Source organism: Hippocampus zosterae, unplaced genomic scaffold, assembly GCF_025434085.1.
Source record: "Hippocampus zosterae strain Florida unplaced genomic scaffold, ASM2543408v3 HiC_scaffold_199, whole genome shotgun sequence".
NCBI classification, from domain to species: domain Eukaryota; kingdom Metazoa; phylum Chordata; class Actinopteri; order Syngnathiformes; family Syngnathidae; genus Hippocampus; species Hippocampus zosterae.
Window position 1 is genome coordinate 21,649 of NW_026262810.1, and position 12,418 is coordinate 34,066.

General features: G+C 59.3%; 1 protein-coding gene across 1 annotated transcript; it reads left to right on the plus strand.

Annotated features, from left to right (window-relative positions):
- The first annotated feature begins 233 nt into the window (after positions 1-233).
- LOC127594544 (kinesin light chain-like) lies at positions 234-1,070 on the plus strand. Its single transcript, XM_052056396.1, is given in 1 exon segment — positions 234-1,070. A coding segment is annotated over 1 exon segment (837 nt).
- Positions 1,071-12,418: the final 11,348 nt, after the last annotated feature.

A 12,418-nucleotide genomic window follows, 5' to 3' on the forward strand; every position in this document is an offset into this window, starting at 1 on the left:
CCTGCCCGCGCGGGTCAAGGCCCCTGCTACAAACAGCATCTTCTACGTGGTGGTTGTCTTGCCAGCGTCGATATGGGCGATGATGCCCACATTCCGGACTTTGGCAAGCGAGCCCACAGAGGAGAGGGGGAGGACTGCCTCGTTGGTGACGAGTCTGGAGAGGCGCTCAGCCTTGATGCGGTCCTTGACGGAGGCCCGGCGCACCAGCCTTAAAATCATGGAGTTGTTATTAAATGGAACCGCTAAAGGTGAGGATAACAGAGCTCGAGAGCAACGCCGAGAGCCTGGAGAAGGAGGGCAAGTACATCGAGGCGCTGGACATCTACGAGGAGATCCTCACCCTGAAGCGCAACTCCTACGGCGAAAACCACGAGGACTACTACAAGACCAGCTACCGCCTCTGCGACATCTGCAACCTCATCGCCATGATCTTCCTGCAGAAGGACAAGCCCGACCTCTGCCTCTAGTTCCTGCGCAAGGCCGAGGCCCTCTCCATGAACTCCAGCTCGCACAAGGCCGCCACCTACAACAACCTGTCCTGCTACTTCCGCAAGACCAACAAGCTCCGCACCTCCCTCAAGTGTCTCGAGGATGCCCTCGCCATCGAGCTCAAGCTGTCCTCGCCTAAGGGGCTTTCCGACACCCATCTCAACCTCTGCGCCATCCTTTCACAGCTGGGCCGACACAGCGAGGCCCTTGAGCATGTGCTCCTCTCGGTCATGTACCTGCAGGACGAGATGTTCGGCAGCCCCGAAGTGCAGATCTCAGTCGACCGGCTGTCAGTGCTCGCCATCGCCTACCACAACCTGGGAGTGGAGTTCGAGTACCTCAAGCGCAAGGAGGAGGCCATCCTCACATACAAAAAGGCCGTCGACTTTGGAGAGAAGAAGCTAGGACCAGAAAACGCACTGGTCCAGAACTTGCGCAAGGTGCTAGCCGCCGCAGAAGAGTCCGTCAGCGCTTCAAAGAAGGATAAGCGAAAGCCCGAGTCTCGGAGCAAGCTCGAGCGCATCCGCAAGAACTACACGGAGATGGGGCGCAGTCGCAAAAAACCTGGAGACACTCATTGACCATCACAGTCCGCTTGCCTTTATCACGCTGTCCAGCTCCGCCTCGAAGCAGTTCAGTCGCCGCAGCAGGTCGTCGCACTTGTCCAGTCGCAGGCGCGTGGCCCGCTAGCCCTCGGGTTGCCAGGCGGGGGTTTGTCCCCTCAGCGGGGGCGAGGCTGACCGCAGCACGCGTCCGGTGTGGGGCGAGCGCGGGTAGAGCTAACGTCTGCCCGACCGGTACATCTTTTTATTTATCATGAGTCTTTGCGAGGAGCACGGCAAGGCCTTGCTCTACTTTGCTGAGGGACGCTTGCGCTGCTCGCTCTGCCTGAAGAAGGCCTCAGGACCTGTGCTGGTGGTGGAAGAGGCCATGAAGGAAATCGCCGAAATCGTGAGAAGCAGTGGGTTTTCAGCCTTCCCTCGGGAGCGGGCCATTCTAATGAGCAAGAAATAGTTGGTGGCCATTCGCACCGAATAACTCAAGTTCCAGCAGGAGTCCTTTTCCGACTTTGTGGATGCCATGCAGGACCGACTGGCATCGCTCTGCAGTGAGCTGCGGACCAAGAGCCACCGCGCCTGCGAGGAACAGCTGGCCGAATACGGTCGGCTGTTTGACTCGCTGGAATCGAAGGTCCATGGGTACTTTGCCAGCCTGCCCTACGACTCTGGCAGCACGGCCTAGCCACTGCCACTGCTCCAGTTCTACGCGAGCAGTGAAGTGCCTGCTCAGCTCAAGGCCGAGCTGGGCCAGCTCGGGGCCACGATCGACAGCAAGTGTCCCGAGCTGTTCCAGTACGCAGATCTGAACCAAGCGATTTCCGAAGCCGAAGAGGCCATCCGAGAGGCCGAAATAAGGATACCCCTGCAGCAGGGCAGCCAGCATAAGGCCTACTCCAAGGCGCAGGTGGAGGCGCTGGCCCAGACCGTGTGCTTCAAGACCGAGCACCATATGCGGGTCAAGTGCATCTTCCAGTACCACAACAGGACCGAGCAGCTGCTAGCAACCGCGGGGCTGGATGGACTGGTCAGCTTCATTGACCCGGTGCCGATGCTGACAGTGGGCCGGATCAAGTGTGCCGCTCTTACCAGCTGAGAATGAGTCCTTCACCATGGCCTGTCAGCTGGGAACCCAGGCGGTGCTGGTCACCGGGTCCATGGGCAAGACCATCAAGCTCTGGGCCATCAGTGAGCGCGTGAGGATGGTCAACAAGAAAAAACAGATCTGGCTGGAGGGTCAGGTCCAGAAGACCCTGGCAGGCTGTGACAGTTGCGTGTTTAGATTGCTGCCTGCCCTCGACGGGCTGCTCTCGGTCAGCAAGCACTACGTCGTGGGCTGGCAGCTGTCCAAGTAGCACAACTTCATCTACGCGGAGCAGCCAGGCACCATCAACTGCTTGGAAGTCAAGGGCAACTCGTTCGTCACGGGAGCAGCTGACGGATAACTGACTTTCTACGAGGTGGGGCAGGCCCGGCCCACCAGAAGCCTGCAGGTGAAGCAGGCAGTGACTGCCCTCAAACTGGCCTCCCACTTGCTCGCCGGTACCGAGCGAGGCTCCGTGCTGATCTTCGACTTCAAGGACGGTCTGCTCATAAAATCGATTGACAACCTGTTCGATCACTCCCCAGTGCGGAAGGTGGACCTGCTGGACGACCGGTACGCCGTGGCCTCAAGCCGCAACCGCCTGCGCGTGTTCAACCCAGTCTCCAGCGAAATCGTCAAGGAACTCAAGTTCACGGGGGACATTACCTGGGCCCTGGACGCAGGTGTCTGGGTTTCGGACGGGACTTTCACTCTGAGCAAACATGCTTGCGAAAGGGCGGGCTGATATTTTCATGGGTCGTGGAAATTGCGCTTGGAAATCCGGAAGGAGTGGTTGGTCGACCGCTCTTTCGTCCGGGGCTTGCTCCCCGACATGAGTTCTGCCTCTCGGTCGTAGTACTCCCTGAAGCTCAACAGAGGGGCTGCAGGAGCAAACTCGCTGCACTTCGGCTGCTTCTCCTGAGGGATCGCGCGCTTCTCCTCATGCTTCTCAAGCGACTTTGGCTCGTCCTCGCGCTTGATGATCTTCTCGATGTGACCGAGATAGCCGAACCCTCCCAGTTTGGAGGGCGAGTGCTCCCTGTTGGGGAAGACCGACCACGGCTTGTAGCGGTCGAGCTTGCCCTCGTACTTGCCGAGGTTGGTGGCGCAGGCGGCGCACTGCCAAATGCGAGTGGCTGCGAACATGCCTTCCTTCTTGTCCTAGCGGGCGGGGGGGTCAGGCATGGTCAGCTGGCGGAACTGGTCATCAACGATCTCAAGTCCCTCTTTGAGCTCGCTCTTGAAGGCCACTGTGCCCATCAGGTCCCCGAAATAGGCGTTTAGCTTGGCCACGATCTGCTGCTCCAGCTTGGCCAGGTCCGAGTGGCAGGCCCGCTTCTTAATCCGGGCGGAACACTGCCCGAGCTCGCGAGTGAGCTCTTCCTTCAGGGACTTCAGTTTGGAGTCTCCGCCCACTGAGTCCATTTCCTTCAGCAGGCCGTTGTTCTCCAGCAGCTACTTCTGGATGGCCCGGGCGCTATGCTCGAGCTCGAGCATCTTGCGGTTGTTGTCCGCCTCGCGCTCGACCGTCTTGTTGAGCGAATCCCTGAACAGCACCATCTCGTCCCCGACCTCGTACTTGAACCCTCGAAAGTCTTTGCCCTCCACCTTGTCCTGCAGCCGGCGACCGACTTCCTCAAATTTCTGAACCAGCTCCGCTTGGTGGCCGACGAACTTCTCTGCAGAGACGAACTGCTCGGACTTGGCCAGCTTCTGCAGGATGTCGGTGACGTCCTGGTCCTTGCTCTTGGCCAGCGCGATGTCGCATTTCTTGTCGACTTCCTCGATCCGCCGGTGCACCATCCTCAGGAAGTCTTCACTTCGGATGTACTCCAGAGACTCACCATGCTCGTGGGCTAGGTCGCCTTGGGCAGCGACCTCCTTCTGCAACCCGAAGAGGCGGTCGCCCTGGAAGTTGACCTTCGTGGCTAGCTCGGCCAGCGAGTCCTTGGCCTGAAAGCTCGCCTCCCTCAGCGAGGACAGATCGTTGATGGCGTGGAAGATCCTGCGAAGACTCTGGCTGATGATCTGAAAGTTCTGGTTGACAGCGTCATCGTGAAGGGTGAGAGTCAAGGTCTTGGTGAGGCGGACCTCGTCGAGCAGGAGGAGGTCGGTCTGGTGGTCCTTGCTCATCGTTATAATTATTGTCCCTTAATGGGGCGGCGGGCCCAGGGCGAGGGCCTGGGGACAGCTGGGCCAGTCCGGGGGGTGATGATTCGTGTTTCAGATGACAGTGATTAACACGATTTTCTGACGATCTCAATCATGTATGCTCGAGCTCTTTATCAAGCTCCTCTTCAGATCCGAGTAGGAGCTCTCTGCGGAGGCCACCCGCCGCCGCAAGGACTCTACCTCTGCCGCCAGCAGCACCAGCCGTATTCCGCCTTCCAACTCCAGCCGCTCGTTGAAGTGCGCCTCCGAGTAGCGCAGCCGAATCGATCTGAGCTCTTCCTCAAGGCCGGCGTTGCTGGCAGTCAGTTCCTCAACTTCCCTGGCCAGGATCTGCATCTTAAGAGGGCAGTCCTGGTGCTGATTCTTGAACTGCCCGATGTGCATCTCCAGGGACAATTTCGCGTCCTGTAGGGCTATCATCCGGTCCTCGTAAAATGCTATCTTGCTGTCCCTCTATGAGAGCTGTCTTGCTGTATGCTCGAGCGACAGCTGGGCATTCTTTTCGGCTTTTCTCAGCCGGTCCAGCTCGGCGGAGGTAGCTAGCAGCCTAGCCCCCACTTGGTCGGTCTTGGCCCTCTCAGCTTGCAGGCCTTCCACAGCCCCCGTGAGCTTGCTCTTAAGGTCCTACGTGATAGCGGCCTGCTTGCGTAGCTCTTCAGCCTTGCGAGAAAGCGCCTCCTCCCTGTGTTACAGCTCCTGGCTCATAGACTCAACAAGCCGGCTGTTCTGTTCTGCCCTCTTGAGATTCGTCTCAAGTAAATGGTTTTCCTCCTTGCAGCGCATGATCTGCTCCTGCAAGATAGCCTTGAGCTTTGCCTCCTCCTTTTCCCTGGCCTGCAGCTGGGCCACCACCCCTGGTAGACTAGCCAGGTGCTCCTTCTCCTTCACTGCCGCTTGGTACCTGGCTTCCAGCTCGCGCACCTGCTCCGTGCGGGCATGCAGCTAGCCAGACCGTTTTTCGTAGTCCACCGTGAGTCGATCGATTCGCCGCTCATAGTCCGACATCGCTGCCAGAGCCTTCTCGCGATCCAGCTCATTTTTTTGGAGCTGCCCTACCTTCAGCTTGAGAGTGTCCAGCTCCCCCATGTAGTTCCGCAACATCTAGTTCAGCCGTTCCTTTTCGCCACTGGCATTCTGCAGTTATCCCTGCAGCCGGTGAATCACTCCCAGCTGCTCCTGGTTGGTCCTCTCGAACTCGGCCAGTCGAGCCTGCGCCTCCTGCACTTTCCTGGCAGTGCCTGCCTCTGCTTCTTTCAGACCCTGCAGTTCTCGCTGAGTATGCTCAAAAGCTTGAAGCTTGAGGTACCCGTCGTTGACAGCGCGGTTGAGGGCCTCGACTTTGCCCTGACGCTCGGCCAGACGTTCATTCAGCACCTGGATCTCGTACTTGAACTGCTGAGCTTCAGCCTCAGCCTGGGCTATTTGGTCCTTGTAGTGCCCGCTTACTTGCAGCTCCCGGCGCAGGGACTCAACCAACACCCGCTCCTGCTCCAGCTCGGTGGCCCGCTGCCTCAGTAACTAACCTTGCCGACCGCTCTCAGTCTGCCAAGCGAGCAGCTGACTTTGGATGGCCTGCACGCGCTCAGCCGAGCTACGGGCAACTGTCAGCTGACTATTCAGCTAACTGATAGCAAGGTCCTTTTCCTCCAGGTCATGACGGGCCCGAGACACCTCTGAATTGAGGTTGATGCACTGGTCCTCGAACTGGAGGGCCTGCTGGAGCTGTCCCTCAAGAGCGGATATCTTCTGCTGGGCCACCACAAAGTTGTTCTCCTTTATTTTGAAGGCCTCTACCAGCTTGATCTTCTCGTCCTCGGATTGAATGTAAGCCTCCTGGTATCGGCCTGCGCTTCGTTCCCGGGAAAGCGCCTAATCGCGCTCCTCCTCCGCTCGCCTCAGCAGCGCCCGCTGCTCCTCGAGAGCTCGATTCCTTCCCTCCACTGTCTCGCGCAAGGAATTTGCGCGAGCCTCAAGCTGGCCTCGCTCTGCGCTGAACTGCAGCTTGAGCTCAGTGATCTCGCGATCGATCATGCTGCGTCGCTGGCTCTCCATGGCCAGCCTGAGGCTGTCAAGCTCCTTGGTCTTGGCTATTTGAAAGGACTCGTACTTGCTGCGCCACTGTTCGATCTCCTTCTGCAGCTGCTTGCTGCGGGCCTGCTCCTCACTCAGCTGCTGCTGACAGGCTCCTTCGGCCCGCTGGAGCCGGGTGTTAGCGCCGTCCAGCTGCGCATGCAGCTGTCTACAGACCATGGTGATCTTCTACTTCTCAGAAAGGAGCAAGTTGTTCTCGTTCTCCAGGTGGGACAGGCGTTCCATCAGCTCCCTGATTTGCACCTCGTAGTTGTGGACGTTCAGCCGCTTGTGCTCGAAGTCCTAGAGCTGGCCCCGCGCCAGCCGCAGTTCGCCTGACAGCCGCTAGATTTCGATCGACTGGAACACTACAAGCATGTCGGGGTCCTGCACTGGGGTCCGGCGCATCTGGCTAGCAGAGTCTTCTACGAAAGGACGGCGTAGGACCTCGCTGCGTGCCAGGTCGATGCTTGAGCGGGCGTGGCGACTGGCCTCCGAGAATCGTAGCTCTGACATATAAGAATCTGATTGGCAAAATTAGCGGCAGATTTGCCAGACAACCATAGAGGACTCGTGGCCATTTCTTCATGAGATAGAATCACTCGGCCTGGGGGACCGGCTCGTAGGCCCGGGCGGGGCGCCTGCAGACCAGGTCCAGCATGTAGCTCAGGTAGAACACACCCGAGAGGGTCGCCAGCAGCCAGGTCACGTACTCCGAGAAGGAGTCACCTCCGGGACTCGAGGGCCATCTCGTACTCCCCCGATCTTCAGGAAGAAGAACACCCCGCCGTTGAGGGTGCTGCCAGGACGCGGTGAACTTGTAGGAGTTGGGTGGTCTGCATGAAGCTGGGCTTGCTGTAGAAGTAGCTGTGCCTGCGGATCGCGATCAGGTTCACTGCCAGCTGCGCCACCCCGCCCTCGTCCAGCCGGATCTCCTTGTCCTCCAAGATGAACTCCCGCTCCGGGAAGGCCCGCTCCATGGCCTGCAGGTTGGCCTCGCTGCCGAATAGCAGCTTGTGCACCCGCACCGAGTAGTCCGGGGAGGGCAGTCCCTCCTGCCGCAGCATCAGCATCGAGTCGAAGTACCCGTGGTAGCTGACGTGGAAGTTGCCTGGCACTTCCCTGAGGGTGAACCGCCCGTGCACCCTGCAGCCTTCTTTGTCCAGATAAGCCTTCCGCGTGGCCGCGTAGACCTGCGGCTCGTTCTTCAGCACCTCGAAGTTCCTGCTCAGCAGCTCGCCCGACGCGCTCAGCCGGTCCTTCCGCACGCTGCCGATGTTGACGAAGTGGCCCAGCATTTCGTCCTCGATGTCGAGCGAGACCAGGTGGCAGGGCACCTTCGGGAACTCCAAGTCTAGCAGGACATCCACAGGATGGTTGTCAGTCTCAAAGCTAGAGAGAGTTAGTTCCTCGAGAGGGTTGAGGTAGCTGGAGGTCTCGTAGAGGAAGAAGAAGAGCATGAGGGCCAGCATGAACAGACTGATCGCCCCGCCCGCCAGACTGCCCTCGCTCTCCTTGGTCTTCTTAAAGAGGTCAAGATTCTTCATCAATTATGCAGGGGCTCGCGCAGGCATTAGGCGGCACCGGCCTCGTCTTCCTGGAGGGCACTGGGGTCACCCATGACCACTTCGTGGTGTAGGGCACTGGCCTGCTCCTGCGCGTGCCTCGCTGCAACCAGCTTGATCTGGCCCCCACTGACTACCTCAGGGATCAGGAAATCAAGTACAGAGCTGCAGAGCCTAGTGGCTCGACCCTTCGCCTCGCCAGAGTGTTCGAGCCTGGCCCCGACTACCCCAACGGTGCCCTTGCCATCCAGCATCTGAAGTGTCGCAAGCCGCATTCGCACGAGGACCTGCAGGCGATTGCGCATTGTCTCGCGGCTCTTAACCTTCTCCAACCGGCCACTATACCTTCGGCTTCGGAGCCCTTCGGCAGTCAATGGTTTCTGCTCAGCTAGGTCTTCAGGTCAGCCTTCGAAAGCCCTGAGCTTGACCCGGATGTCGTGGCCATCCTCTGCGAGGAGCGAAAGCGACTGAGGGCAGAGCTCGATGATCTTGGAGAGCCGTGCCCGATGGGCTTGATAGGGGGGGACACGCACCTGGCCAACTTCGTAATTGCTGACGAGAAAGCCTACTTCGTGGACCTCTAGTTTCTGACGGTGGACGTGCCACATATCGACGCGGCCGACGCGACCTCCCCTCTAAGCGCTCCCGCTTCGATATGACAATCTCATCAGGCCTTCCGCTGAGGACAGGAAGGCGTTTTACCAAGCCTGGGGAGAGGCGACTGGCCTGATCAAGCTCAGCAACTTCGAGAAACTGCTCTGCCTGGCGTAGCGGTTCTGCTAGCTGCGCAACCTGGCCTGGCTGGGCAACTGGCGGGTACAGCTCAGAAAATAAAGCCAGCTGCCCTAGGCAGTCCGCAATAACTTCGATGCTCTGGCCGAGGAGTGCCTATGCGTGGACTATCTTCCGAAAGCTTTACCCGGATTGAAAGAATATCATGAGCAAAACACTGTTTTTCGACGCCCCCCACGGAGCCCACCCCTACCTCACGCCCTTCTTCCTCAAGCAGCTCAGACTGCCGGCCGCCCGCCTCACCCTCGGCGACTTCCTCACGCAGGGCCGTGTGCTCGAGGCGCTCGCAGACCAGGGCATTCCCTTCAAAAAGTACATAGGCATGCCCGAGGACAAGCAGGTCTTGCTGAGCAGCTTCGACTGCAAGCCCGGACAGCTCAAAGGCAGCGTGTCGGAGGGCAGCATCCAGGTCAAGTCGGATAAAGGCTTTGAGGTGGTCACCCGGGAGCAGTACTGGAAAATGGTCGGGCTCATTGCCCCTGACTACCTGATCATCCCTACAGAAGTGCCTGACTACAGGGTCGATGGCCAGACCCTGTCTCACAAGGGGCTCAAGAGGGCGATGGCGAAGACTGCTCGATTCATGGAGGGGTGCAGGTCCTACCCCGGCCGCGTATTTGCACCTCTTCTGGCCCACACTGTCGATAGCATCAAGGCCAGCATCGAGCAGGCTGGGGACTCGGTCTTCGGTTTTGCTCTGTACGGGATGGAAGATCACCCGCAGTGGGCTGCCAAGATGGAGAACATCCGGAAGCTGGCCAAGCCGGGTATCCAATACCTGTTGCCGGGGCAAGGCACGCTTCAGGATATCGATGAGGGTGTCAAGCTGGGAATTACATTTTCGAGGTGGAGGAGCCATTCGTCCAGGCCAAGGATTGTCTGGCGATCATTGATGCGACCAGGGCGAGAGCTCCGGACAAGGAGCGGCTGGAGCCGATCGCAGGGTGCACATGCCTCTGCTGCCAGAGCTACTCAGAGGCCTACGTGAGCCACCTGATCGAGTGCAAGGAGATGACCGCGCAGATCCTGCTGGCCCTTCACAACATCCACCAATTCACGTGATAATATGCTATAGTCCAGGCATTTTTTCAGGGTTTGTGTGCCCCTCCTCAGGAACGCCATGCGGGTGCTCGAGGAACTGTCCCACGCGGTCCAGGTCGTCGAGAAAAAAGGGCTATATGGACTTCGTCACGCAGGCCGATCTGCGCGTGCAGGGGCTGCTGTTGCATGGCTTCAGGCGCGAGTGGCCGGGGCCTGCCCATTATCGCGGAGTAGGCGAAGCACTATCTGGAAGCAGCCGACGAAAAAGAGAATTAAGCTCTCGAACCGAAAAAAACTGATCTGGGCGGGCTGGAGGAGGAGGAGGAACTTAGCTGGCCAGTTGATGAGCTGTGCCTCTGGGTGGACCCGATCGACGGCACGCTCGACTTCATCAAGCAGCGGCTCTAGTGCACCAGCCCATCGCGGCACCCCAGTCCTTGCAGCTATCGGCCTGCCCTTCGAACGAATCGATGAGAAGAAATGCAAATTCGTAGGCAGAGTGGTTCTAGGCCAGCAGGGGCTGAAGCACTGCTACTCAGTCCGCGAAAAGGTGGACAAGCTGCGGCCTGAAGAAAGGCCCTAAAGAATACGGCAGGCCGTGAGCAGCCACCGCCCACACCACATCGAAAACCGGGTTTGCGATGTCCTGGGAGCAGAGCGGTATCTGACTGGAGGATTCGGCTATAAAACGGTGCTGCTTCTGGAGAACAAGATCGATCTGTTCCTGTATGCGAAGGGGACCAGCCTCTGGGACTGCTGTTGCGCCGAGGTGTTGCTCGGCAGCATAGGCGGGCGAGTCTCTGCCTTGGACGGGTCTGTATACCAGTACGGCGCGGCCAGCCCCGTCCAGCAGAGCGCGGGAGTGGTTAGTGAGCAGAGTGGCCGGGCTACACACAAGGGTGCTGGAGTGCGTAAAAGAGGTGAACGAGAAATGAGATCATTCGTGGACGATTCCGAAGGTCTTGTAGTCGACGGGCGCGTGGCAGAGAGCACAGTGCTTGAGCTCGACCTTCTCGACCTCGGACTCGATCATCTTGTGGCGGCAGGTCTTGCAGGTGTAGTAGTCCTTGGACAGTAGCGCGCGGCCCGAGAGCACGCAGGGCTGGAAGTTGGAGCCGCAGGATTTGCAGTGGGTGTCGCTGGTGAGGATGTCACAACTCGCTAACCCGGGCCCTGCAGCCCTTGCCCGGACAGCTGTGCTGCTCGGACATGCTGTCTTTGGGCGCGTGCCGGGTGAAGATGCTCACGGCCATGGCCTCGTATTTCTCGCGCTCGAAGTCAGTCAGTCCCGGCAGCCCCTCGAGCTTGAAGAAGGCGCGAGAGCATTCGCGGTAGGACTTGAAGTAGTAGGCCGAGAGGGCGAGCAGGGAGTAGATCTTGCGGGCGTCCAGCTCGAGCTCATACTCCACCAGGCGCAGGGCCGTCTTGAGGGCGCCCTTGTAGTTCCGGGAGTAGAGCTGTCGCTGGCACAGGATGTAGAAGTGCCAGGCCTATGCCCCCCGCCACGGGTTGTTCAGGATCTTCTCGCTGGAAGTGTTGATGTCCGAGGTAATCAGCGAGTCCAGCGTGCGGGCCGTGGTGGCGCCCTTCCCGGTCATGGTCCCGTCCAGCATCCGCTTCTTATACAGGTCGACCTCCATCGCCGCCATCACGTACAGCTTCTTGATCGCCAGCGGAGAGCTGTCCGCTCCGATCAGGTCATTCGCGATTCCGAGAGGATCTTCGCGGCCTCGGTGTTGCGGTTGGCCTTGCGGTACAGCTCGGCAGCCTCGAGCCGGCGGTTGGTCTCGAGCAGCTGGGTGGCCGTCTGGTGGAGCAGCCCCTCGATCTGCGGCAGCCGGTATTTCTCTGAGAGCTCGATGGCTAGGTCCCAGTGGTTGAGCAGGATGCAGCAGTCCACTGCGGCCTTGGGCTGCGAGCACCGCTCGTAGCACTTGACGGCGGGGTGGGCCAGCCCTGCATACTTGAACCGCTCGGCAAGTTCAAGCAGGGTGGGATCATTTTCAGGCAGTTCGGTGACCACCTGGCTGAGAGCCTCGTAGTCCTCCAGGCGGATGAAAGCCTCGATCAGTTCCTTGTAATTCTTTGAGACCAGGAAGTACTCTGCCGCGCGCACCCAGTCCATCCGGTCCATGAAGTAGTAGCCCAGCTCGTCGTTGACCCGCTGCAGCACCTCATCGTACCCCGCGCCTTCCTTCAGCATCTGCGAGACTTTGAACCAGTCACCGATCCGCACCCGCATTTGGACCGCCAGGTCCTTGCGGTCCATGGAGCGGTAGATCTGCTCGGCCTGGTCGTAGTTGCCGTAATAGGCCATGACCTAGGCACGCTGCTTGTCGCGGTCGTCCATCTGTTCAATCTTGCGGATGAGCTTGGTGCCCTTGTAGTCGTCGATCTTGAGCAGGGCTCGCTCGGCCTCCTTGAAGTCCAGGCCGGTGAGGGCCTTTTCGGCGATGACCTCCCACAGGTAGCGATGGCGGCTGGCCTCGGCCATGCGGGTGGCCTCAGCCAATCCCTTCTCCCGGAGGGTGTCGGTGAACTCGCGGTGGAAGTTGGACTCGTGCTCCATAAAATAGTCGTCCTGCACCAGCACTCCGTCCGGGCTCTTCATCAGGTCGTCCAGGAAGACGCCCTTCACCTTCAAGTTC